At 50.2% G+C, this 25,277-nt stretch overlaps 8 protein-coding genes across 8 annotated transcripts; 5 read left to right on the top strand and 3 right to left on the bottom strand.

The window, feature by feature from the left end:
• Window positions 1–30: 30 nt before the first annotated feature.
• Window positions 31–1,591, bottom strand: N7533_004818 (tRNA dimethylallyltransferase; the record flags this gene model as incomplete). Its single annotated transcript, XM_057101468.1, has 2 exons — window positions 31–1,395; window positions 1,490–1,591. The coding sequence occupies 2 exons, from the start codon at window positions 1,589–1,591 to the stop codon at window positions 31–33; spliced, it is 1,467 nt and encodes a 488-aa protein (XP_056961098.1).
• Window positions 1,592–1,853: 262 nt separating this feature from the next.
• Window positions 1,854–2,750, top strand: N7533_004819 (putative ABC transporter; the record flags this gene model as incomplete). The annotated part of the gene is made up of 2 exons (XM_057101469.1): window positions 1,854–1,977; window positions 2,041–2,750. The coding sequence occupies 2 exons, from the start codon at window positions 1,854–1,856 to the stop codon at window positions 2,748–2,750; spliced, it is 834 nt and encodes a 277-aa protein (XP_056961099.1).
• Window positions 2,751–3,369: 619 nt separating this feature from the next.
• N7533_004820 (Elongator subunit ELP2) lies at window positions 3,370–5,860 on the bottom strand (the record flags this gene model as incomplete). The annotated part of the gene is made up of 2 exons (XM_057101470.1): window positions 3,370–5,667; window positions 5,732–5,860. 2 exons carry the CDS (start codon window positions 5,858–5,860, stop codon window positions 3,370–3,372), a joined length of 2,427 nt encoding a protein of 808 aa, XP_056961100.1.
• A 255-nt stretch (window positions 5,861–6,115) lies between these two features.
• Window positions 6,116–6,573, top strand: N7533_004821 (ubiquitin-related modifier 1; the record flags this gene model as incomplete). The annotated part of the gene is made up of 3 exons (XM_057101471.1): window positions 6,116–6,174; window positions 6,231–6,395; window positions 6,456–6,573. The coding sequence occupies 3 exons, from the start codon at window positions 6,116–6,118 to the stop codon at window positions 6,571–6,573; spliced, it is 342 nt and encodes a 113-aa protein (XP_056961101.1).
• A 156-nt stretch (window positions 6,574–6,729) lies between these two features.
• N7533_004822 (bifunctional fructose-2,6-bisphosphate 2-phosphatase/6-phosphofructo-2-kinase) lies at window positions 6,730–8,980 on the bottom strand (the record flags this gene model as incomplete). The annotated part of the gene is made up of 10 exons (XM_057101472.1): window positions 6,730–6,984; window positions 7,049–7,225; window positions 7,281–7,655; window positions 7,718–7,837; window positions 7,891–7,998; window positions 8,060–8,140; window positions 8,200–8,369; window positions 8,427–8,560; window positions 8,626–8,814; window positions 8,967–8,980. The coding sequence occupies 10 exons, from the start codon at window positions 8,978–8,980 to the stop codon at window positions 6,730–6,732; spliced, it is 1,623 nt and encodes a 540-aa protein (XP_056961102.1).
• Window positions 8,981–9,717: 737 nt separating this feature from the next.
• On the top strand, window positions 9,718–10,932 carry tom40 (TOM complex pore protein TOM40; the record flags this gene model as incomplete). Its single annotated transcript, XM_057101473.1, has 3 exons — window positions 9,718–10,029; window positions 10,116–10,763; window positions 10,825–10,932. The coding sequence occupies 3 exons, from the start codon at window positions 9,718–9,720 to the stop codon at window positions 10,930–10,932; spliced, it is 1,068 nt and encodes a 355-aa protein (XP_056961103.1).
• A 7,848-nt stretch (window positions 10,933–18,780) lies between these two features.
• On the top strand, window positions 18,781–20,554 carry N7533_004824 (GSK family serine/threonine-protein kinase; the record flags this gene model as incomplete). The annotated part of the gene is made up of 7 exons (XM_057101474.1): window positions 18,781–18,826; window positions 18,958–19,130; window positions 19,207–19,290; window positions 19,382–19,730; window positions 19,803–19,996; window positions 20,053–20,257; window positions 20,346–20,554. 7 exons carry the CDS (start codon window positions 18,781–18,783, stop codon window positions 20,552–20,554), a joined length of 1,260 nt encoding a protein of 419 aa, XP_056961104.1.
• Window positions 20,555–21,742: 1,188 nt separating this feature from the next.
• N7533_004825 (NCBP1 family protein) lies at window positions 21,743–24,623 on the top strand (the record flags this gene model as incomplete). The annotated part of the gene is made up of 7 exons (XM_057101475.1): window positions 21,743–21,818; window positions 21,881–21,975; window positions 22,061–22,171; window positions 22,207–22,509; window positions 22,570–23,462; window positions 23,535–23,716; window positions 23,782–24,623. 7 exons carry the CDS (start codon window positions 21,743–21,745, stop codon window positions 24,621–24,623), a joined length of 2,502 nt encoding a protein of 833 aa, XP_056961105.1.
• Between the last annotated feature and the right edge of the window lie 654 nt (window positions 24,624–25,277).

Below are 25,277 nucleotides of genomic sequence, written 5' to 3' on the forward strand. Positions count from 1 at the left end.
GTATTTATTGTGGGTGGTATCTTATGATTCTTATGTACTTCCTCGGTCTTCGGCGCTGGCTCCAGTTGCGGGAACCTTCTTGGACTCCTCTAGTTCCCGTTTTCGGAAATATTCATCTCGTTCTGCTTTCCTTGCCGCCGATTTGAGACCCTTTTTGTGCGAATAGCTGGTCAAGTGGATTTTCCACTGTTCTTCGCCGGCCATGGTTTTGCGGCATATATCGCAGGTGAAACATTGTGTGGTCGAATCTGGCTTTTGGACTATTTGGTCTTCCTTGGCGCCGAGAACAGTACTAGCAAGCTCTGAGAGAGACTTGGGGTCAGGCGTGCTCTTTCCGTCGAGCATGCACTGAACAATATTCTCAGACGGCTCTGTAATGCAGGATTTCCAGTCGGCGACGCTGCTGCTATCAACAAGGTATAGGCGATATGTCATGCCTGCATCAGACATGGCTTTCCATAGCTTATTTCTGATCCATTTGATTTGGGATCGGCCATATTGGCGAGTGGCAGTTCTTATCGATTCAATGCAAGTTGTTTTTAGCGTTTGAAGTTCCTCTTCGCTCATTTTGGTTTCGGCTTCTTGGAGGGCGGAGAAATAGGGCGCAAGCTCTTTGAACCCAATTGATACCCAGACGCCGCGGGTCATATCAACTTCAATGCCCTCTGACTGTTTCTGTTGTATGTAGTCAAACATCGTCTTGGCCTCTGTCATCAATCCCATCTTTAACATATCATCAACACGACCATTAAGCCGTGTGTTGAGAATCTCTTTTTCGGCATGGACCCAGAAGATCATAGTATTGTCAAACCGCAGTAGTCCTTCATCATTGCTCACAGCCTCATTTTTCATGGCTTGCTGCTCAGCATAAATATCCGAAGCACGCCGTCCGGTTTGGAAGTATATCTCCAAGGACCGTCGAATCTTCCGTCCATCCTTCGGGTGCCATCGTTGGGCCATCACTGGGTCAACCTCTCTTAACTTTTCCATAAGAATCTCAGGTGATGAATCCAGAATGGGCCATTTCGCTGATGTTGATGTTGAGACCGAGGCTTCCTCTGAAGAAGGCTCCGGTCCATCTTCATCCTCCGAACCCTCCCCAACCAACTGGTCCTTGAACAATACCGCCTGGGTATAATAATGCGTGCCACCAACCAGAACCGGTGTTTTCCCACGAGCTCGAATTTCGTCGATAAGCCGGAGAGCTTCACTCTTGAATTTGCTGATACGCCATGCTTCCTCCTCTAGGCCTACACAGCTCAGCAGGTGGTGGGGAATGCCGTTTCGTTCCTCGACGGGGATCTGATTCGTAATGATCGGGAGGCCGCGGTACATTTGCATTGCGTCGCCATTGATAATCTCGCCGTTAAATCGACAGGCTAGATCTACCGCGAGCTGGCTGTAGCTATTAGCGTCCTTGTTCGCGGAGAGATTGGGTTGGATGGATGGAGGGGTATTCCATCGCATGGGATTGTTTTTTTTTTTTTACCTTGGACTTGCCAGTGCCCGTTGCGCCGACGACTGCTATGAGGGGATCCATGACTGCTTTTGCTTTATGACGGGGCCAGAATGATCGGAGGAACGGGAGCATCCCGCGCTCATCCTTCAAGATCGAGGTTCTGGAAAAGTTGGAGAAGTTGGAGACGGAAAAAAGGTCCGCAGTGTTATCGCAAATCGCAAATCGCAATCGCAGTGGCACCTTACCTCATCCGGGGCCACTCCCGCGTGCCCACCCTAGCATCACCACAGTTTAGTTTCTTAATCCCGAGTGACTCAATATTACTGCCTGTGTTGCGTCTCCTTTTTATTCCATTCTGCTCATATTCTCTCAAACAGCTTCAAGTTTTACTGACATGGCGTCCCAATCCCCATCGATCGAGGTGCAGAACCTCTCCTATAAATTCCAAGATGGGTCCGCGGGGCTACAAGACGTGCAATTGAGTCTTCCACCTGGAAGCCGAACGCTACTAATCGGCGGTAACTAAATATCCAGAGCTTCCCACTGGCAATTTCAAATCATATATCTAACACGAATACCAGCAAACGGAGCCGGCAAAACCACTCTGCTACGCCTAGTCTCAGGCAAACGCCTAGCACCCAACGACACAATTGCCGTGGGCGGCAAGGACCCCTTCAAAGAGGGCCTGGACGGAGTCACCTACCTGGGCGTTGAGTGGGTACTGAACAGCATTGTCCGCACCGACATCGACGTGCCAACTCTACTCTCCTCCGTGGGCGGCGATGTCTACACAGAGCGCCGCGACGAGCTAGTCGACATCCTCGACATCGATCTGAGCTGGCGCATGCACGCCGTTTCCGACGGTGAGCGCCGTCGTGTCCAGCTAGCCATGGGTCTTCTGCGTCCCTGGCAGGTCCTTCTCCTCGACGAAATTACCGTCGATCTGGACCTGCTTTCCCGGAGCAATTTCCTCGCGTTCTTGAAGCGTGAGACGGAGACTCGCGCTTGCACGATCGTTTATGCGACGCATATTCTGGACAATCTTGCGCAGTGGCCGACTCATCTTGCGCATATGCATCTGGGTAGGGTCAAGGCGTGGGGTCCTGTTGAGCAATTCTATCGCGAAATCCCGCAGTGGACGTCTGAGAATAGCCGGCTGGGAGAGTTGGTTCTGAAGTGGTTGAAGGAGGATCTTGATGCTCGTGGTCCGCGGAAGGGCCGGTCGACGGAGGGCAAGACTTACCAGTCTCTTGAGGGGTTGGGAGGGTATGGACTTGAGAAGCGCAGTTAAAGGAATAACTTGACTGCTGCTCTGGTTCAACTTTGGTTTTTTCTTTTATTTTTCTGGCGAGTTCACTCGTTTCGGCACCGAAAGGAGTCTTTTCACATTATGCCGTTCAACAATCATTGGGTTCAACAACCTGGCATGGGTGGGGTTTTGCGGGTATCTGAAAATCTACAGCATAGATTTATTCAACATTAGGAGTTTTTCAACCAGGACTCCATAGAAAGGTTATGTTCATGAATATACGAAAGGTTCGGCGGCATGGATAGCCGAGAAGTGGGAAACTATCTTTCAACCGATAGTGAGAACAAACCCATTTATACATGTGACAAATATGCCAATTTCAATGCAATATCTACTCAATTTTGAGAATCCCTGCTACTACTACTACTACTACTACTACTACTACTACTACTACTACTACTACTACTACTACTACTACTACTACTACTACTACTACTACTACTACTACTACTACTACTACTACTACTACTACTACTACTACTACTACTACTACTACTACTAGTACTACTGGTGTTGGAAAATTTTCACTCTGGAATAATTCTTTGTAAAGAGCCACAGAAGATAATTTATCTACTGAATTTGATATTGAACAAAGTATGGATCATGAAACTATGTTCGAAATGGTGTATATGCGTGCCGAAGTGTCTTCACTAGCGACAGCAAGTTCAAACTTCGTCTTACTGTTGGCCTCCTCCGTTGTCACGGGCCGCCAAGCTAGTTGTGTGATCGACCTTGAAGGCGCAATGGTGCTATCGATATTCACCACAAGTTGTGCTTCCAGGCTGTCAACCGCGATTTGGTGGATGGAAAGTGCTCCGCTATCCTCTCCAACAGCAAGAATGAATGAGCCCTGATAAACCGCAGGCAAGAATTCAATAGCCGAGACGGGCGATGCCAGCGCAATCATTGACTTGCAGATAAAAGTTCCGTCCTCGGACCTTTGCCAGATTTTGACGGATTTGTCACGTCCAGCCGTGGCAAAGATATAATCCGAGGTTGAGGTTTTCGGAGCCCATGCTGCTCCCAGAATCATTCGAGAGTGGCCCTTGGGGTTCGAGGCCAGATTCGTGAATAGGGTTGGGTCCTGCTCACTGCGTTCGAAGACGGCCCATTGGCGGTCTCGGCCCACGCTGAGAAGATACTTGTCGTCATCGGAGAAGGATAGGTCGTAAATGGTTAGGGAGTGGGCTGTGAGAGAGGGTTTAATCTCATGCCAGTCCGATGTATCGTACAGTCGAATAACAGCGTGGTCAAGAGAAGTAGCCTTGCAGGCAGTCGCAATGACCTTTCGGTCGTGACTAACCGCAACGGCGGAAATTTCATATCCGTGACCGTAGAGCTTTTCGTGTTCGGGCCACAGCGTATGTCGGGAGAGGTGGTCTTCTAAAGGTGGGGTGTCTGTGACCAAAGATGTAACAGGCACGGCAGCGGAGCCTCCTCCTTCCTCGTCATCTTCGACTGGAGCCTCATCTCCTTGTGCTTTGTTTGAGAGGCCAAGCACGGGGATTTCAGCCGTGTCGGGAAGTTCCTCCTTGGCGGATTGCTTGAAACCGGTCAGTCGTTCCAGCAGCTCGGCAGTTTGTTTAGGCTCGTTGAAAACACGCAATAACTTTTCGTCGGCCCCAGACACGAATTGTAATGGGCCCAATGTGTCGACGCAGTTCAGGTCGTATCCATGAATCTGGGGTCGGGCAAACTCGTGCCACGATCGTTGCTCATCGCGCAGCCATTGAGCATGAAGGCGGGTCGTTTGATCTGAGCTAGTGGAGAGCAAGTAGCCACCACTCGGCTCCCATTGAACTCCATTGACCGAACGTACGTGTCCGGAGATACCAAAGTGCTGCACCCAAATATCTGCTTCGGCGTCATGGCGCCAGGCTCTCCAGCTACCGGTTCGACCAAGGCTGACAACCTGTTTGCCATCTGGAGACCAAAGTCCAATCCAGAAACCACCGGCGCTTCCAGTTGCTGTGGTTGCGCCTTTTTGCACGCTAATCTCACCCATTCGCTCTACCGACATCCACACGCCCGATGTTGTGTCTTGCTCCCAGATTGTTACTGTGTTGTCGGCAGAAGCTGTGAGGAGTTGTGAGCGCTTTGGGTCTGGGTTCCACGCCGTAGTGTAGATCCAGTCTTCGTTTCCGAACAGAAGAGCTTCGAATGTAACCGTATATTTTGAGCCATTCGCTTCGAATTCATGGGCCTTGTTGGAGAGCGTAGGCTCCATTCCACCCAGTAGCGGGTCGGCATCATCGATGACTGCAGGGATGTCTGCTTCACCTCGACGCAGCCGCCACAGACGGATATATTTGTCCTGGCTGGCCGAAGCCAGTAGGAGATCGTTGTTGTCGTTCTGCTTGTCCTGGGTGAAGGAGAGGGATCTGACCCAAGCTTCGTGACCGGACAGGATAGCACGACGCTGGAAAATGGGCTTGTCAACTGATGCTTCTGCGACGTAAATCTGCACCTTGGTCGTGGTACCGGCAACCGCCAATACTAATGGACCACCTTTGACATCGTTCTCGAGAGTTCGCAGGGCCAGAGTCAATGGGAAAAATCGAGGCGTCATCGTGATTGTATCTAGCATCTCCGACTTTGTCTCATCCAGCGCACTGATTCTCCAAATCCGAACTGTTCCATCTGCGGCACCCGATGCAATGATATCACTGCCGTCTGCCACGGCAATCGCATTCACAGAACTTGTATGGCCCACGAGTGTAGATAGATGGGTATATTTTCGCGAATCGGTCGGATCTTGGCGCCATAGTCGAATTGTGTGATCAACGGAGCCGATAATGATCAATCTCGCTCCGGAGGAGGGGCATGTGTAAAATTTAACGACACTGACCTTGTCGGCGTGGCCAACAAGAAGAGCGTAGACACCTCGTTGGGGAGATTCCTTCGACAACTGTCAGCTCTGGATTTCATACCGTAGACGACTTCCGTGGTCTCAATGGACTTACCAGAGGTTCCCACAAGGCGACGTTATTGTCTGCTCCATAGGCAAGCACACCGGACTGGACGTCCCAATCCGCGGCACCCGCGTGTCGGTTTCCACCGACACTGATATAGTCTGTCGCAACAGACACCATGGTTCTTAAAGAGGCGGATGCCCTGCGCAGAAAGTGCAGTTGACGTTAGATGGCGGAGGAAAGAGCTGTCGCAAAAGATAATTGTGGAATTGACGCTTATCGATAAGTTCTTCCGCCTTGGGAATTTGAGAGCCCCTCCTCCGCCTGGCCGCCTCCTCATATTTCAATCCTCCCCACCTTGAATCTTGACGAGAGTGAGACGCCAGAAACCGGATATAAACAGACCTGCTTAGAATTATCTCAGTTTGAAGAACCATGGCCCATTCTACCAACGACGGTGCGGCCGCCACCATTTCAATTACCGTCGAGTTCACGTACCGTTCCCGCAATGCCCCAGATTCCTTGCACCGTCTCTAACCAAACTGAATAGTGGCGGACTCGAAATTCTGTTTTCCAATGAGCGCAAACACAATATCACACTCCCGGCCCGTCTAGACGATGCAAGTCAGCCGACGATTGCATACTTGCTTCAACATCTAGTGGACAATCTCATGAAGGACGACAGGAAGGAACTTTTTATTATGGAAGACAATGTGTATGCACGATCTATACTTGACCTGGAATTATGTTATGTCGTGTACTAACAACTTGACAGGCGACCTGGAATTCTTGTCCTCATCAACGACGCCGACTGGGAGCTAGAAGGCGAGGAGAACTATGAGCTTCAACAAGGGGATAACATTGTATTCGTTTCAACTCTGCATGGAGGCTAGATCGGTGTGACGTGATATCAAGAACGCATTGACAGTATCTGGAAGGTTTTATTGCTATTAAAGATGTGCACAAGGCACGAGAAAGAAAGTCTAGCCCAAGGCCGTGTCATGCCAAGTCAAGTCAAGGGTGAGGGAATCCCGCGATGTGAATGATTTCTATACAACATCTTCAACATGCTGCTGGGAGATCCTTTCAGGCTCGCGAGGGGTGCGAATTCCACTAGGAGTACGGAAGCCACTCTGGGGTGTTCCCTGGCCATCTGTTGGGCTTCCAAGACCCTGGATCGGAGACACCACGCCACTTGGGGGCACTGGGATCTTCAAATCCTCGGGCGATGCGGGAATGATCTCTTCTGGAAGGCCAGGGATATGAATTCGGCTTGCCTCGTTTTGGTAGCTTTCGGGAATGATCTATAAGATAGTTTGTTAGCCACTGAATTGAACAGAACAAGACACAATTGAGTGCGCTGTATACCTCGATTATTTCATCGCGAGGGAACTCAAGGAAAGGAATATCGGCAGCATTACAGGCCATGAGATAGCCATATAGGACGCGCAGTACACTTTCATGGGCAATAATAAGCAAGTCATTCTCCTCTCGCTCGAGCTCGAGAATAATCGGTTCAAGACGGACAGCCAGGTCATGGTAGGACTGATGGGGGTTGTTAGCTGGCCGTTCAATAATAGTAGACAATTCAGATTCGTACCTCGGCACGTGGGTAGCGATGGTGGTAAGGATCCAGCTCATGCTTTGCAACTTCATCGGCGTACTCGGCCCGAATCTTCTTCTCTGACATTTTCTCGCAGACTCCTGGGTTGAGCTGGCTCATCTGGGACCGTTGTCGAACTTTGTAGCCCCTCTCATAGAGGTATCTCGCAGTTTCCACAGTTCGGCGCCTGGTGGATGTCCAAACCTTCAAAGGGCGGAGTTCGTAGCCCGACTCGCCTCGATCGATCATTGCTTGCTTCTCTGATTCTCGGTGAGCCATCAAGCATTCAGTCATCTTCTTAGCATAATCCTCTCCTTGGTCGGACAAGGAAGCATCTGCTTTGTATGAGTCTGCCTCGACCGAAATACCAGCCTAAAATTGCGGTTAGAAGATGTGAAATGTGTACGATGGTACATTCTGGGGTAATTTCCTACCCGTGCAAAATAAGTTCTCCTAGATTTGATGTGAAGGTTCAAGAGGTAAAAGACGATCCGATTCGACAGATATCCAAAGCTTCGGTTATTCACAATAAGCCTCTCGCCTGCATTCATCATCTATGTTCCATTAGTCAAAGTGAACGACTTGATGAGAAGTCTTTAATGCAAACCTTGATGTAGTTCAAATCTTTCTCCTCCATGGTTTGGAATTGAGGAATACGCGATGAAATGCGAGTGAGGTAATGCTTAACAGCGTCCTCAGGAGTCCATGAAACGTACTGCAATGTTTGTAAGCTCGTTGTTCAAATTACATATGAGATGCTGCAGGGTTCCACTTACATCGGGAGACGAAATCTTGACTCGACGGACATTCTCCTCAATGATCTTCTCGTCATCGCACCATGACTCGATGAAAAGCGTCTGCATATTATTGTCAACATCACGTATAGCACCGAAACAGAAAACAGATCGCAGTTTACCTCAATGTCATGCTTAGCAAATTCTTTGGCAAGCGAGCGCCTTCCTGAAGCGAGAGGGTTCACGGCATCATAAATGGCGATTTGGCCATTTTCGTGGTTCAAAAAGTGGTAGATGTCTTCCCGACACTTTCGTACAATTTTCTGGCGTAGGAGAACCGATGAAGCCGTAGCTAGCGCACAGTTAAAATCGTGATCTGGCTAGATTGAGATGTGCATTTTCCACTCACCATTCACGTAGAAATAATCATCAGGCATATCTTCACCAAAAGGGATAGTAGCACGGCGGTAATCGCCGAGATGGAAGATTCTGGTTTTGACTCCGAGCCATCTTAGATACCGAGCCAGTGCCACAGACATATGTCTTTTTTGTTCCAAGTGTCAGAAAGCAAAATCCAAATTTCGGGGTGGTAAGACTAGTAAACGTACGTCTTTCCTCTTGCGGGCAGCCCTACGGTGATGATCACGATTCGACCGGAATGGAAAAGCCGACCGGACTCAGTGCTGTACAACTGAGCTGGGGCGAGGTCGGCCTTTTCGGGCAAATCGTGAATCGCATCGACGAAGATTGAAGATTTGCGTCGGAATTGCGGCGAGTTGGCCACGATTTCTGCGGTGCTGGTTGACGTCAGTTATATGTCGAACGAGGAGTCTGCTTCCCAGGAGCAGTTTCAATTTCCAAAAAAAGGACATATCATTCAATCAAGAATCTGCATGTACATATCGAGCGGCTTCCAGTCCCACATATAACAATGAGAGAGTGGGCTTACAGTAAGGTATCCATGGTGGCGGGGCTGACGAGGTCTGAACCGGGAAACCAGCTGTGAGGGACAATTTGAGATACGAAATATCGGAGCGCTGCACCGGTACGAGCAGTAGCAGAGTATAAATTACTCGCAACCTTGCAAAAGGTCAGGTCTTTCACGATGGAAGGAAAGTTAGGGGGGGTTGAAAGCAGGGCACGAATAAAGGCGGTCCAGGCAATCACGGTGAGTAGATATCAGGCGGACCCATATAATTCGTCGTGTCCCCCCAAAAACAAGGATAAACTAAACAACCATGTACAATTAAACAACCGCAATCTTTTTCAAATACAAATCTGCTATACATGATCGGTATTTTAAAGTTCTCCAGAGCTAACTTGAATTTTATTCTTCTTCTATTCCAACACTTTTCCATGTTGATCAGTTTCCCCCATAGTTCACCCCCCGAGAAGCTCCGGCTTACCTAAGAATCCGGCGGGCGACAGCGGCCAAAGATGCCGAGGAAGGAACTGGCATTTTTCACGGAAAGACTTCAGCTCCGCTTCCTCCAAACCAATCCCCCGACTCCCCCGAGCGGTTCAATAACAGCTCTTATCTCAATTCTTCGTGATCTGTGACGTTCGCTCGTTCCAGATCTATCGGTCCGATCTTAATTCCTCTCCCTTAACGCCTTGATTGTCATTTTCCCGCAACCTCTCCGTTGAACGGCATCGCGTGTGACGACACCTGTATAATCTCTACCTCCCCCAATCACAAAATGTCCGATCTTTCATCATCTCTCGGTTTCGTGACCGAGAACCCCGCCATGGCCGCGATCAAGGATGCATGCAACTCCTTCTCTGAACGGAGGGCGTTGCTCAACCTGCCTAACCCAGGTACCGTGGATAACATCGCGAGGGAGGTCCAAAAGGAGGTTCTTCTGTCCAACTTCATGTTCACAGGTCTTCGCGCCGACTTGACCAAGGTCTTCGGCATGAGCCCTCTCTTCCGTGTTTCCCACGCGTTCTCCATGGGTTCTTCCGGCAACCTGCCCCCATACGCTTTCTCCGCCATGTACGGAAGCCCCAAGGTAAGCAAATTTCCATCTCAACATGCGTGTCAACGCGGTCATCTTTGAGCCCGAGAGTCTAACTGGTTGTTTTCTCTACGCATTAGATCTTCATGCAAGGTAACCTCGGCAGCGATGGTACCCTCTCCGCCGTCTACAACTACCGCTGGAACCAGGCTCTGGTTACCAAGACCAACGCCCAGGTCATGGCCGGTAGCGCCCAAGGCCTTCTCCAGATCGATAACGACTACACTGGTGCCGATTTCTCTGCCTCCCTGAAGGCCTTCAACCCTTCTGTCTTCGAGGGCGGTCTCACTGGTATCTTCGTTGGTAGCTACCTCCAGTCCATCACACCCGGTCTGGCTCTTGGTTTCGAGGCTATCTGGCAGCGCCAGGGCATGACCGCTCGCCCCGAGACTGCTCTGTCCTACTGCGCTAAGTACAAGGGTGACGACTGGATCGGTACCGCTCAGCTTCAGGCCCAGGGCACCTTTGCCGCTACCTACTGGCGCAAGCTCTCCGAGCGCGTTGAGGCCGGTGTCGATATGAACCTCCAGTTCGCCCCCAGCCCTGCCGCTATGATGATGGGTGGTCCCAGCCGTGACGGTACTACCTCCATCGGTGCCAAGTACGACTTCCGCGCCTCCTCTTTCCGTGCTCAGGTCGACAGCACCGGTAAGGTCAGCTGCCTGCTTGAGAAGCGCATTGCCATGCCCATCTCTCTGAGCTTCGCTGGTGAGATTGACCAGGCCAAGGTACGAATATCCCCAGCAACTTCTCTTATCTATTTACCTGAATGCTAATTTGTATGTCTAGCAAACGGCCAAGGTCGGCCTTGCCGTCTCCCTGGAGATCGCCGGCGAGGAGCTGATGGAGCAGCAGGAGAAGGCTGACCCCGCCAGCATGATCCCCCCTCCTTTCTAAACTCCTTTCCTCACGTCCCCTCGAGACCTTTCTCTTCTCAAGATTGGTGCATCACTTGATCAGCACCTCTCGAGCTAATCACCTTTCGACCACTCTGTTTTATTAGTTATTCGCTCCCCCTCCCCCAATGTCTGGAATGGGCATGGCATGTCACTTTTCCTCGGTATATCCACTTCTTTAACGGGTTGCTGGTGTAGGCGGCAGTTGTTTGGCGCCATGGAGATTCCAAATGTTTGTTGTCCTTTTCTGTATAGATTCACACTCCGTTTTCCTTTTCTGGTGGGCCTTACCTCTCTACCCGGCATTTCAACCCCGCATCCCCCGGCAATCTGTTGGTCCGTATCTCTTGTTTATCTCTTTATGTGATGTGATTCAATGGCCATAAGTGGCCAAAATCGTGAGGGTCAGTTGCAAGGCGGGACGCTTGGTGGATGCGTCGGGTGTTGTGGTTATGCTTTCTTTGCATCATAGACGGACCAATGTAAAACAATCTTTCTTCGACTTACTCTGATCAACGTATGACTATAAACATATCAAGTGTAGCAAGAAAGGAGTACCACGACGCTGCGGCCGGTAACGGTAGCTCTTACGAGGCTGTAAGACTTGTTGATAACCTAAAGAACTACTCGAAGCTATCTTAGAAGGCGGCTATTATTCCATGCCAAACGAGGAAAGAAAACTATGGTGATTTGACTAGACTCCATATCACTCAGTACTTCACCTTAGGCCTGATAGGTTCTGAGTCGTCGATGAACTCGTACAAAGAACCATTCCGCTATAACTCTCTCTAACTTTAAACGCATACAAAACTCATTTCCAGTTTCGTGCCCATTCGCTGGGCATGGATAAAACACACTTCGAACTTCCATGGAGTTAATAAAGCGGAACGTGACATGTTCAACTCCATGAACCTTCTCAATGATCGCCTTGCGAACAGCTTCCCCCACGAGCCGTGATCGATCAAGAGCCCAGAACGTAATCCGGTTACCAGGTTACAGTATATCCAGAATCTGAGATCCCACACCTGACAACTGAAAGGCATCTCATCCATCGCAACTCATCGTTCATATCATTAAGCTTGTGATCCATAGCGAAACTTGGATCCCTATAACATATCGGTCCGGTCATTTTGGGGAATCTGGTGGTGTCTCACACTGTATGACAACATTGACCAGAGTATCAAGCAGCTTGGCCTTGCTTCAAGACTGGCTGGGGCTTCCCATTCCGCTTGCTGAAGGAATCCCTCGTGACACATAGGTCTTTGTGAACCCGTGCCTGGGCCACGACATCCCAGAATAGGACCATCCTCTCTGCCAGTAGCCACCCGCAGCCTCTTCATCAACTTTGGACTTGCCATCGAATAATCTTGTCCCGACTTCATATATTGGACATCATGAATTTTCACCTTTTACTTCGAAGTAGAGGCTCGCTCTGCGGCTGTCCTTTATCGCGGTGAGGGCAGCTTTGCTAGACATGAAAGCATCTCGGACAAAAGTTTGCAGTCTCTTTAGCAAGGGCCTCATGGGTTGACGAATGGGTAAACAATACCCATACCCAAGACAAGACAAGAGGGCAATCAGCAAACAAGCATTGAAGTTGCACAGCGACGAAAGTGGAAAATGTAGGAAAGTGGAGGCCCCGGGGGAAAGAGCGTTCAAGTTATATGGCGCCTTCAAGTGCAGGAGCCTTGGAGCTTCCTGGCGCACATAGGCACCTGTCTAACACACCAATATTCTTGATTCTTAATACTCCTATATCTCCACTAATATTTAGGGCACTTTTGTTGTAGTAGATTTTTGTATGGAGCCTGTACACAAAAAAAAAGCTTGGTTTTGCTTAAAAGCCACCTCAAGGCTTTTTTATTTAGTAAACGTTATAGGTATATAACAAATATCAGTAATAAAAAGAATGAAAAGTATGATCAAGATGTCATAGGACAAAATCTGCTCTTAATGCTGTACATTTTCCAGTGTCTACGGATTTTACTCGCCTGAGCCAGGTGTAGTAAGCATTTGATACCTCTTGGATGGTGTTATTTGCTCGCAACATGATCTACAACTGGCTTGGTTTATTGAGTCTAATTTCAATTCTTTGATCTCTGTGGTAGCGACCCTGGCACTCTGTTTTGTAGCAGAGTGGTGAAATTGACAGGTCAGGAACTGAAAGTGGACAGGGTCAAGAGCTGTAGTCCTCTGGCTAGATTGTCTACGCAGAATGGCCTTTTAGGGAGAGTGATATCATCAAGAGAACTCTTTTACGAACCAATAATGATCTTTGGATTTTCCTTTGATATCTTCTTAAGGCGCTAGTCATTAATAACTTGAACAAAGCTTTTATGATTAGATATGGTCGCTTCAGGTCTGGTCATTGTATACTTTTTGTTATGACAACATTAAGCTTGTGTAACTTACACATATGAAGATTTGGCTTTATGTCAGGGGTGATTTTCCACTGACTTGCCCCTTTATATTGAAGTTCCTAATAAGTGCCAGTGACATGTAATTTACCGAACGTTTGTTCTGGCAGTTTGATTCTCGGGGCATGCTGCAGATGTTATTGAGCGCCTATTGTTAAGCCAAATAAGACAAAGATGACTACTAGCTATGTAATTTTGCCCAATGGCAGTATATGATATAACTGAACAAAATTTCAAGTTATTCCCTTGTGACTCCTCCGCCAAGCCTGCAAGTCAGGTGTCGTGAGATTCCTTTGTTCGGTAGCAAAGTATTGAGTAACAGGGCATTTTCTCTTTCAAGGGCTGCAAATTTGAGTACATTCGCACTAACTGTATCTGTAATAGTTTAGTCACAAGAATAGAATACCTGGACTAATACACACCAATCCAATCAACCGGCCAGTCCCGACCCGGCAGGTGGACAGCCCAGTTTCCGAGGCGCCGTATCACCTGACCCGCACGCACCACCTTACCCTAACGCGCCTTGTGGTGCGTGTACGAGGCAACCGAGAAAAACGCCCTGTATGGTCTTGGGCGAGTGGAACAATGTGGGTCGTTGAGTGGGCTGCTGGAGACCCGCGTCCGCCAACGATGGCCCAAAGACTCCGGAGTGCAGATGTGGGCAAGGTCTTATGCATCTCCTAGGACAGACGCAGAATAGGTGCGGTGCAGAGCAGAGCAGAGCAGCGCAGAGCAAACCGTTCTGTTCGGCTTTGTGGGACATCCCCACCCATTCCCACCCAGTCCTCGGCGGATTTCTTTTTCTTTTTCTTTTCCCCCGTCTTGGGCCTGCTTGCTGGTCCCCACTCCCCAGTTGAAAGCGCTTGACCCAAGGTTTTACAGGCGAGAGAACCTGTCCTGCGGGCGTAAGTAAGCCTGGGTCAGTGAGGGTGTGTTGCCCCCAGCCCAGCCCAGCTCCAGGGCAGGCAGGGGGGCGCGGCCGCGCGATCATTGGGCCACTGACTGAATTTTTGGCTCCCTGAGTTGGTGGCTTTGATTTATCCGCGACAGAGCAGAAGTGGAAAGTCACTAGCAGGGATTGTGTCTCGTGTGCTTTGTGCTAAGTATACTGCCACTGAGATATGTGGCTGGGGCATTCTACAAGTTTGGGGGCGTTTTTCTTTTTGGCTCTCCTTGTTTTGCTTTTGTTTCTGGCTTTCTTGGTCCCATGGGGGACTCTGGATTTTCCCAAAACATCATCGCTGATGGAAATATAGTAATGGTTTCTATCTACTCCGCTTGCCCCATCCCACCTTGACATCATGGTACGGCCGTTGACCTCGTCCGTCCTCCGGGTTTGTCGACCTGCATTGGCCTCCCGGGCCTTTCCTGCGGGGGCCACAGAGACCATCAAATGAACGGGAGGTGCGAAGTCAACAATCGCGGATTTACAGTTTCGAGGGCGGGGGCCCGAGACCCTCCTCACCCCCGGAAATCGCCCAATGGTGACCGGGACTTGTTCGCCTGCGCGGTAATTTCCTCGTTTCCTTGAAATTGATTGTGGATAGTGTTCCCACTTGCATCTGAACCCCGTTGGAGGGAGAATGATTTGAATGGGTTTGGGTGGTTGGCCCCGTTGGTACGGAGTAAAGTTAGTCGATGTCGCGTGTGAAGTTGAGTGATGGAGCCCCCCCTGGCGTGGTAATTAGCTACTGTAGTAGTAGACACATGTGGTACGTGCGTCTGAATGTATGGACCTTTTGAAATAGAACCCCGTGTACGAATTATTGGCGTAGGGCATTGCTGTAGGGCATTGCTGTAGGGCATCTACGACATGTGACATGGCCTGGGTTGGAGTGACTACACTACTGACTACTCCGTAGCTACGGAACTACTAGGTAGTTACGATGCAAGTCCTTCGTACTGGACAGGGCTACTGCAGAGACAGACAGATGGATCGGCCAGTGACGTTATGGGCCGTGCTCCACGCTGTTGAAGAGCCCAACATCACCCGAAAGGGCATGGGCTCTCCAATAGACGCGATACGGTTCGGAAGACCCGTGCTGGATGGAGTAAATAGCATACCTAGCGAGAGACAAGTGTATTTGGATCGTCGCCAGCAATGGCAGATCGTCCCTGCTAGTGCCTTGCCCCGTCTGGTTTAAACAATGGGCATGGGAAAAGGATACTTGTACGGAGTACGGAGTACACACAGGTGAAAGGAAAGGGAAAATCGGATCCCAATCTCGGGAGTACAGCCAATAAGCCGCGTCGGGAATCATGATTCGCATATTTTGCGTCGGCATTCCTCGTATGTACCTGGCTGGCAGCCAACGCGCCCAGGTTTGAGGCGAAAGGCGGAAAAAAAAAAAGGCACCGTGTACCTACAGAGCATGAGATTCTAAATTCCTCTTTTCTCTGGTATGTGTCTCGGGAATGTGCGATGGCCCACGTGTCTGACAAGAGGATGGATGAATGTTGCGAATTGAATATACGGATAAGTCCATGTCTGAAGAGTAAGGGAAACAAACACATGCCGGTGCCGTGTATGTACAGTAGAATAGACATTCCCCCTCGGGTCCGAGCCATCGTGCATGGGAATGGGGGATGCATAATTCAATTCCCATGCCGGAGCGAAACCCAGTGGTTCAGGAACACGGCACGATCGGTGCAGGGAAACGGTATGCGGGAAATTGAAGGTCCACTCGGAAATGTAAAGGCGACCAGAAAATCAACAACGAGAGAACCAGCAAGTAATCTGAGAATCCAACCGCCGAAAGGGAAAAAAAAAGAAAAAAAAGGAATTACCCGTCCAAAAGAAGAGAAGAAAAAGTGGATTTTCTTTTTTACTTTTGATGTACACTTCGTACGGGGGATCGTGATTGATGGATGACCAGGGTTTACTGGGGCCGGATTAGTATTGAATGAAGGCTGGTTCGTGGCTCCGAGTTAGTTGGGCCCGAACAGTCCAAGGTCAGTCCCGACTATGATAGATGAAATATTCAATATGTCAGTAGTAAAAGTAGAGTAGAGTATATAGTTAGCTGACTAGCAGTGGCAGTGTCAGCAAGTACGTACAGAAGCCGGAGAAAAGATCCAGGGTAAACTTGAAGGTCAAAGGAAAGAAGACGTCACTATGGGGATGACAGCAGTGTCGCCTGACAGGTGAACTGTGGCAAAGTGTAAGGTCTGGTGATGTCGATCGCCGCAACAGGCTCTAGTGCGAGGTAGAAAGAGAGGACTAGCAGTTGACTAAGGTGCTAAGGTACCACGGAGTAAGGTACTGCTAAATCGATACTCTAGTCTGGTTTTATGGGTTATCTCATGGTAAATACGGAGTGGTACAAGGCCCGCGAAGCCGCAGGTGCAGCACGGTCGCTTCTCAACATTAACCTTTTCAGCCAGGTGCAGTACCGTCTGCATTGCTCGAGGGGAGCTGGACCTCAACGGCCCTGAGTTCTCATTATTGGATCCTTCACATCAGGGGAAAAGTTACTTGAGACTGTAGGCAGGGAGTTGCAGAGATTTTACTCAACTTTTACTTTACTTTGGTACTTGACTTTTTTCTGCCTTTTACTTGAGTGTACTCTGTAGGTGAACTACAGAGTAGAGTATATAAAGTATGCCTCAACTTCGGTGAGAGACGGTAACGGTTCCGGCTTGGGCCAATTCCTCAATTGCTCGAGACCGAGACATGGCCCGATGCCGAAGCGCAGCAGCTGCTATTGCTAATGCTGCTGCGCCTGCGCCTGTGCATCACGCAGCAGTAGGTCCCAGCTCCCCAGCTCCTAGTCCCGGCTACCCAGGTACCATCCCGGTGCAGTGGCTGGAATCCCAATCATTCGGAGCGAGGCGTCGGCTGAGATCACTTTGTCCATACATGCCAAGGGGATCCCTGCACCGGGATGCTAGAATGGTCGGCGATCGACGGGCGGTATTGGGCTGCCGGGTCCCGTTCATGCCGTATCTCGCATGGCATCAAGATCGACGAACAGATTGATGGGAGCAGATGAGTCCAGTCATGGCGGGACCAAATAAGATTTATTTATTTTTTGCAACAAAAAAAGAAAGAAAAAGAAAAAGCAAAGGCAAGCGAGCCGCGATCGAGACCGTGGGCTCACAGCTTTTCGGATCGGGGGCTGGTCTAAGCTTCCCAAGTCAGCTGGACTCGATGACATCGTGTTGGTCACGAGGGCGGCGGGGCCAATGACGGTGGTTCCTGGGAAAATCACGGCTGGTCACCCGACTTGCAGATATCAGTTTATACTAGTAGTACGTAGTGCTAGTGACAGCTGTCTAGTATAACTACTAGTATACTAGTAGTATAAACTGTTTACACTATGTGTACTAGAGTTATTTATATTCATCTTGATCTTAGTACTACTAGTAAATTATATCTTGGCTACCCTACCATACACTGTATAAAATACACAGTAATACAGAACTCTGTATGAGGGAAATCCTCCACCTCTCACTTTCATCCAATCCCGGCAGCGATGATATCATGTTCCGCCGCTAATTACGGTACGGTATCGGTTATACCGTATTCCCCTACTCAACTCCGTACAGTAGAGACAAGGGGAAAGTTCCCCCCCCAGAGAATACCAGCTCCTTCTTTTTAAGAGGGGAAAGAGGAGGGGAAAATAACAGAAAAAAAAAAGAGGAATAAAGGAAGATGGAGAAAATCCCAGAGAGATCAGATTGGAGTCTAGCATCTCCAAAGTTATTCGCCCCCCCTCACCAAAAATAGTTCATATAACTTAACCCTTGGGAAGTGATCTTATACAATCATAACCCAATACCCGGAGGTTTATCGTACTGCTTCATCACCGCCCCTCTCTTTGTCTCTCTTTCTTACAGTCCACGTAAAGTCTTACTTTTTGCTCTCCTCTTTCTCTCTTTTCTTCCTTCCCACACATCATCCACTTTCTATTCCCAATCCATTCTTCCCCCGTTTTTCCCCCGTAACTACTACTCTTCCCCCCCGTACACCCATTAGCTTCCCCCCCCCTCTCTTTCTCAAGTGGCCCCTCTTATTCCCCCCCCCCCTCCACCCTCCATCATCCATCCACTCACATTCACACTCTCACACCCACTCATAACTCTCTACACGGAGTTCATCTGGTGTACCACTTATTCTGGGCACAACGTCACTTCCGACTCGCCCTGAACCCGAATTTGGTCTTGGTGTCCCGTTGAACCCGCCCACCATCGAACCCTCTTCATCTCCCCTCATTGGCTCACCACCTGCTGCTGCCCATCACCCATTCACCTCACTCCCTCTTCCTCTTCTTCTCTCTTGGCACCTCTCGTCGTTTCTTCCTCACCCCCGTTCGGACTTTCCGCCCAACCCACCCCTCCCCTCCCCTCCCCCCCTCCTAAGCTTCTCCACCGCTTGACCTCTACCCAAAACGGATTCTCTATTTCTTTCTTGATAGTACTTCCTCCCAGCGATGTCACAGAGTCGGCCTGGGCTGATCCCAAGTTTGCGCATGGGTGGTAAGACAACACTCACCTTCCTTTCCCTTCGCCTTCCTGTCCCATCCCCTCCGTTCCTTTGACCCAGCACGGTCAATTGTGTCTCCTATGGGAACCCAGTTGAACTAACTCATCTCTCTTCTCTCCTCCAGAGGTCATCCGCGAAAAGGTCCAAGATGGACTGACCGGTGAAGCCAAGGAGATCGCCTACACGCAATGCAAGATCGTCGGCAATGGCTCCTTCGGTGTCGTGTTCCAGACCAAGATGGCTCCCAGCGGCGAGGACGCTGCCATCAAGAGAGTCCTCCAGGACAAGCGATTCAAGGTATGGGCGGATTGAACCGGATGTCAAATCCCCCCCTCCCTCTGCGTGGCCAACACTCACCCATCTCTTCCTCTAGAACCGCGAGCTTCAGATCATGCGTATCGTGCGCCACCCCAACATCGTTGAACTTAAGGCCTTTTACTACTCCAACGGCGACCGGGTATGTGTGACGACAACTCTTAACGACTCTCTAGCCCTCTTCCCGGGCACTTCTCCTTTCCTCCCGCTGACCGTCTCTCCCTTCGCCGCAGAAAGATGAAGTGTACCTCAACCTGGTTCTCGAATATGTCCCGGAGACGGTGTATCGGGCTTCGCGTTATTTCAACAAGCTAAAGACGACGATGCCGATCCTAGAGGTTAAGCTGTACATCTACCAGCTTTTCCGGTCGCTGGCCTACATCCACTCCCAAGGAATCTGCCACCGAGACATCAAGCCCCAAAATCTTCTCCTAGACCCAGCCACTGGTATTCTGAAGCTCTGCGACTTCGGTTCGGCTAAGATCCTCATCGAAAACGAACCCAATGTTTCTTACATTTGCTCTCGCTACTACCGTGCCCCGGAGTTGATCTTTGGTGCCACCAACTACACAACTAAGATTGGTATGTATCTCTAGTTCTCTGTCTAACCATCGTCAGTTGATTCATCCTGGGTCTAATTTGGTGATTTACTAGATGTGTGGTCAACTGGTTGTGTTATGGCGGAGCTGATGCTTGGTCAACCCCTCTTCCCCGGTGAGTCGGGTATTGACCAGCTGGTGGAAATCATCAAGGTTCTCGGTACACCGACTCGTGAGCAAATTCGTACGATGAACCCCAATTACATGGAGCACAAATTCCCTCAGATCAAGCCCCATCCCTTCAATAAGGTTCGTATCACGACCCCCTCCAACCCGCTGGATAGGTATGCTGACCGGTCTTTCAGGTCTTCCGCAAGGCTCCCCCGGAGGCTATTGATCTCATTTCGGCGCTTCTGGAGTACACACCCACACAACGATTGTCGGCGGTCGAAGCAATGGTTCACCCCTTCTTCGACGAGTTGCGGGATCCCAACACACGCCTACCTGACTCCCGCCACCCCAGTAACCCCTCCAAGGACCTTCCCGCCCTGTTCGATTTCTCACAACATGGTGAGTTGACCCCGCCGATCCCCTTCTTTCTCTCTCCTGGTTATAAATATGGCGCACAAAAGAATGGCTTATACTGACTATGATTTAGAACTTTCCATTACCCCCGATATGAATGCCAAGCTAATCCCCCCCTCACGCCCGCCCCGCTCTGGAGGCCCGTGGCCTCGATATCAACAACTTCAAGCCCCTTTCGAAAGAAGAGATGATGGCTCACCTCGACTGAGCGATCTGATATTACCTCCACAAGGAATACGGTCTTCCCTGTTACGTTCCGCATCCGCCGGGGGCATTCGATAGCCCACCGACCGAATATCATCATTACATGAGCAGGAACGAATCGGAGACCGCGGACACTGTCGGGGTTGTATAACTTCTTTTTGATTTCATCAGCCGGGTCGCATGGCGGGACTACATCAGTCACGGACGATGTCGAGCGTGAAAGATGGGGGAATGAATGGTTGACATCTGGTTTCATGGCTGAGCGGAAAGCCGGATTCGGTTGATTTGGGGTGGAGGCTGATGATTGTCACACAACGGTGGGGAGGTCATGGCCTGGAGTTTATTTTTTGAGGTGTCTGCGACAACTCTTGGGAGGAAAAAGTGATACCCTTAACTGTGCAAGTTTGCCTTCCAGGATTGAAGACTGCATAGCTTCATCGGTCGAGGGAAGGAAACCACAAATGCAGCCGTCCTCGACACTCGGGACATTCGATATGCATCACCGATGGGTCTGGAGGCTTTCTTTCTCATAGCGGGCCTCAGCGGCCTTCTGTGACTTCCTTCTCGACTTGCAGCACTAGAAACTTTGTTTATTTTCTTCCCTTTTGCTTTTTCCCCCCAACACCACTTGTGTTCCTCGTTTTCTTTACCTACCCTTTTCCCCTTGTTGCGATGCCATTCGTCCTGGTCGATCGGGCTTGGGCTGGTTTCCTCCCCTTACCCTCCCGACTGCATCGGCGATGAGATGAGCTACTCGTTCCAATTCTGAAGCAGACGGTTTCCCTTGTTTCACCCGAGCTTGTAAATGTCTTTTGTACCGTAAGCGGCCCTCCATTGATTCGGCATATGCATACATCGAACGCCTACGGTTCACGCACTGGCAAAATCGGCTGGGATCTCTGGATACAAAGTTATGGTATTCACTTTGTCCCTTCACAAATCCCATGTGTCTACATCACAGGAAACAGCGCAGCAGGTTTATCACAGGGTATCTACTTCAATGACATCCTTAGGATGGTATCCATATTTCAGTCCATTGGTAAACATTTCTGAAGCGTATGGCATGACAAGTAATTATCCGAGTAATTGTGACTATCTCATGGTCGTCATTCTTGTGTTCATTTGTACTTGGTGATTTTGTTGATGCGTTCGGATCGGAAAATCACCCGGTTCCGAGCCCTTTGCAAAGGAAGCTCCAGGTCGAACATCCCGTCCATATCTCTTGCTTCCAATTCTAAATCCTCCCATTGTCAATTCTCAAGCGCAATGGCTGACTACGACCGTGACCGCCGGCAAAATAACCATAGGGGAGGTGGAGGTGGGCGCAAGCGCCGCTATCGAGGTGAGTTCTACACCCTGATCCATTGGCACTGCTCATCAGCTGGCTAACGCGACATTCCCCAGATGATGACGATTACGATCGCCGACCCCAGCGACGCAGATACGAGGAGCCGCTCTTCGTTCAGGTCCGACGCCAACTGCTGACGATTGCTGAATCCGTATGTTCACCTCGATCCCTTCGCGCGTACCTCACAACCCTAGCTCGGAGGAACTGCAAGCTAATGCGCGAAATGCGTTCTTTAGGCTGCGCGCAGAGTTGAAGACGATATTGTCGGAATCGCCAAATCGGTAGCGGACCACTATGAAGATGAGGAGCTACGTGATACTCTGGTCAACATCTCTCTCGACCTGTACGTGATCACGCCTCAGCTTGCTTTCGCTCACAATAGGAAATCGGCTTGCTGACCATTGGCTCCCGGTTTAGTGTTCTGGAACAGCCTATGAAGATTCCTTTCGTCGCCGCGGTCACCTTGGCCACTCACAATCTCAAGCCGGAGCTCAGCGCGGAGGTGCTCAAGAAAGCTAGCGACCTCCTGCAGAAACACATTGATGCGGGATCATGGCGCGAAGTCAAGCTACTCATTCGATTCTTGGGCAGCTTGCAAGCTATCTTTGAGGGCGATGGTATTTTCCCGCTTCTCGAGGAGTTCTTCGCCCGGGCGGCTGATCTCCAATCCGCGTCTTCCGAGGATGTAAGTATTGGACCTGTCTCCCTCACAATTGCTATTTGACTCTAATGCGGTTGAACACAGCTTCTCGGCTTGGAACTCGTCAAAGTTATCCTGTTCACAATTCCATACGTGATGTCTTCCCCCGCGACTGGCTTCGAAGCCCAGGCCTCAGCCCTTCTCGAGAAAACCGATATCATCGCATCGACTCCCCACGCTCTGGTTGACCTGGTCAATACATTCAGCCCGGACGAGAACAAGGAAGCCGCGGGTCCCAGTGTTATCGGCTTGATGCAAAGCCAACTACAAGCCGAAGCTGGTCAAGGCTGGGAGCTGAAGTGTCTGCCTCGTCCTTGGAAAAGCGCGCAAGAAGAGAGCGAGGAGCAGAAGCCCTTTGAAATCGTGACCAAGGTTCCTTTCCCACAGATCACCGTCCCGAGCTCCGTTCCCAATGGCCCTCGGCCACTCTTCCCGGAGGTCTATCTCTCAGTATACTCCGGACAAGAGATCTACACAGTACCCCCGATTTCGGACATCTCATCGTCTATCCTGAGAGATGCGCTGGTAGATACTATTAACCTGCTTGACTTCAACCGAGTTGCCACAGCCAAGTATCTCATTGATATTGACTGCTACTTTACTCCTTACACATTCGTTAAGCGTGCGACCCCGTTCGACCGCATGCGCGATCTGGCCGGCGAAGGACAGTCCTGGAAACCAGAGGATGTGGCCGTAGATGCAGTTTTCTCCCAACTGTACCAGCTGCCCACCCCGGAGCACAAGCTCGTTTACTATCATTCGGTGTTGACCGAGTGCTGCAAAATCGCTCCTGCTGCCATTGCACCGAGTTTAGGCCGTGCTATTCGTTATCTCTATAACCACCTTGAGACCATGGATCTGGAACTCAGCAACCGTTTCCTTGACTGGTTCGCTCATCATCTGAGCAACTTTGGCTTTACGTGGAAGTGGAGTGAGTGGTAAGTTGCTTCTTGTGTCAATTTTTTCTGCGCCTTGTAGCAGCCTTGTTAAGCTAAGCTAACTCAATTCAGGGTTGAAAATCTCGAACTCCCTGCTATCCACCCTAAGATGGCTTTTATTCACGGTGCTCTTGATAAGGAGATCCGCCTGAGCTTCGCGCAGCGCATTAAGGGTACGCTCCCGGAGCCTTATATCCCCCTGATCACCGAGGGCAAGGAGAAGGATACTCCCGAGTTCAAGTATCTATCAGAGAGTAAGTCACCGCATATCCTTCCTAGCAAAAACAAGCGCATCAGATCGAAACTAACACCAGCCAAGTGACCCCATACTCCAAAGAAGGCCAAGAACTCAGCCAGCTCATCCGCAAGAAAGCCAGCGACGAGGAGATCCAGCCCGTAATCGCCGCCATCGAAGAGCAAGCCCAAGGCCTCGGCGTGTCAGACCCCAAGGTCCCCTCAACCGACGCCTTCGTCACAGCCATCTGCTACGTCGGCTCGAAGTCCCTCTCCCACGTCCTCTCCTGCATCGAGCGCAACAAGGACCGCCTCCTCGCCGTCGGAGCCGACTCCCCCGCCGCCCGCGGCCAAATCATCACCTCCGTCATGGACTACTGGGCCGACCAGCCCGGCATTGCAATCAACATCATCGACAAACTCCTAAACTACACAATCCTGTCCCCGCTCTCCGTCCTAGAGTGGGCCCTTACGTCCTCCATTGCCGCAGGCACCATCCTCTCAAAGCCGCACATCTTCGAAATGATCTCCGCAACAGTGGGCAAGGTCACCAACCGCATGCGCCAGATCGTCGCGGCGCGCACGCAGACCGGCCTCTACGAGCCGCAGCTCAGTGTTCTGGACGAAACACTTTCCCGCGAGCGTGTCGAGATGCAGGCGCTATTCAAGTTCATCGAGGATGCCATCTTCTCCGTTGCCGCGGGGAGTAACGATGAGATGATGGAGCGGGGCGATGGCTCGGGCGATCTTCCCGAGGACGCGATTCTTCGCCAGTGGGGGCGGAGGTGGCTGCGCGTGTTTAGGAGAAAGGCTGGGGTTGAGGAGGCCTTTATCAATGATGCGCTTGATGGGGCTACGCCTGTTGGGACGGAGGGGCCTCGGGTTGATGGCGATGTTCAGATCGATGATGCTGAATTTATTGAATGAGTGTGCCCAGTGAATGGCATGGCATGGTAGGCTGGGCTGGGCTGGGCTGAGATGAGCTGAGCTGAGCTGAGCTGGCCCTATATTAGAACCGGACCGAACCGAACCTGAGAATGGCGTAAGTTATGCAAACAAATGTACCAATGGTTTTCCTTATTCACTTCCCCTGGCCAAGGTATTGGTGCTTCAATATTCCTTCCTCTCACGAGCGTCATGCTGTGCATGGGATAGGATGGGGTTCCTCGTTCGCTCCTCGTTTCACTGCATGTTAGTATCCGTAGCCCCGTGGGCGTGGGGCAAATCCAATCTTGTCCTACGTAAAATGGTACTATTGAAATTCTTGCATTTAGCCGTGACAAAACAACGAACTAGTAATTCAAATCAAGCTAGGTAACCCTATTTTGTCCTCTTCTGCTGGGCTTAGCTTAAGTCTGGTTGACACCTGGGCATCTATGGTATTGCAATTAGGGCTAGGGGGGATGTGATGTTATAATTGAAGAGAAGGGAAATGTCTCGTTCCGTGGTTTTTGTCTGGTACCACTAGTGAGATGAGGCCTAGTGATAGTACCTAGGTACTAGTATAGAACTTGAATCAATCCATGATGAAAGCTATGAATCAACTGTAAGTTCTCCCGAGATCCCTATTCCAATAATTGG

The sequence above is a fragment of the Penicillium manginii genome, assembly GCF_028828005.1.
Source record: "Penicillium manginii strain IBT 31320 chromosome Unknown utg000004l:1.0-7231830.0:1.0-7236170.0, whole genome shotgun sequence".
Taxonomy (NCBI): Eukaryota; Fungi; Ascomycota; class Eurotiomycetes; order Eurotiales; family Aspergillaceae; genus Penicillium; species Penicillium manginii.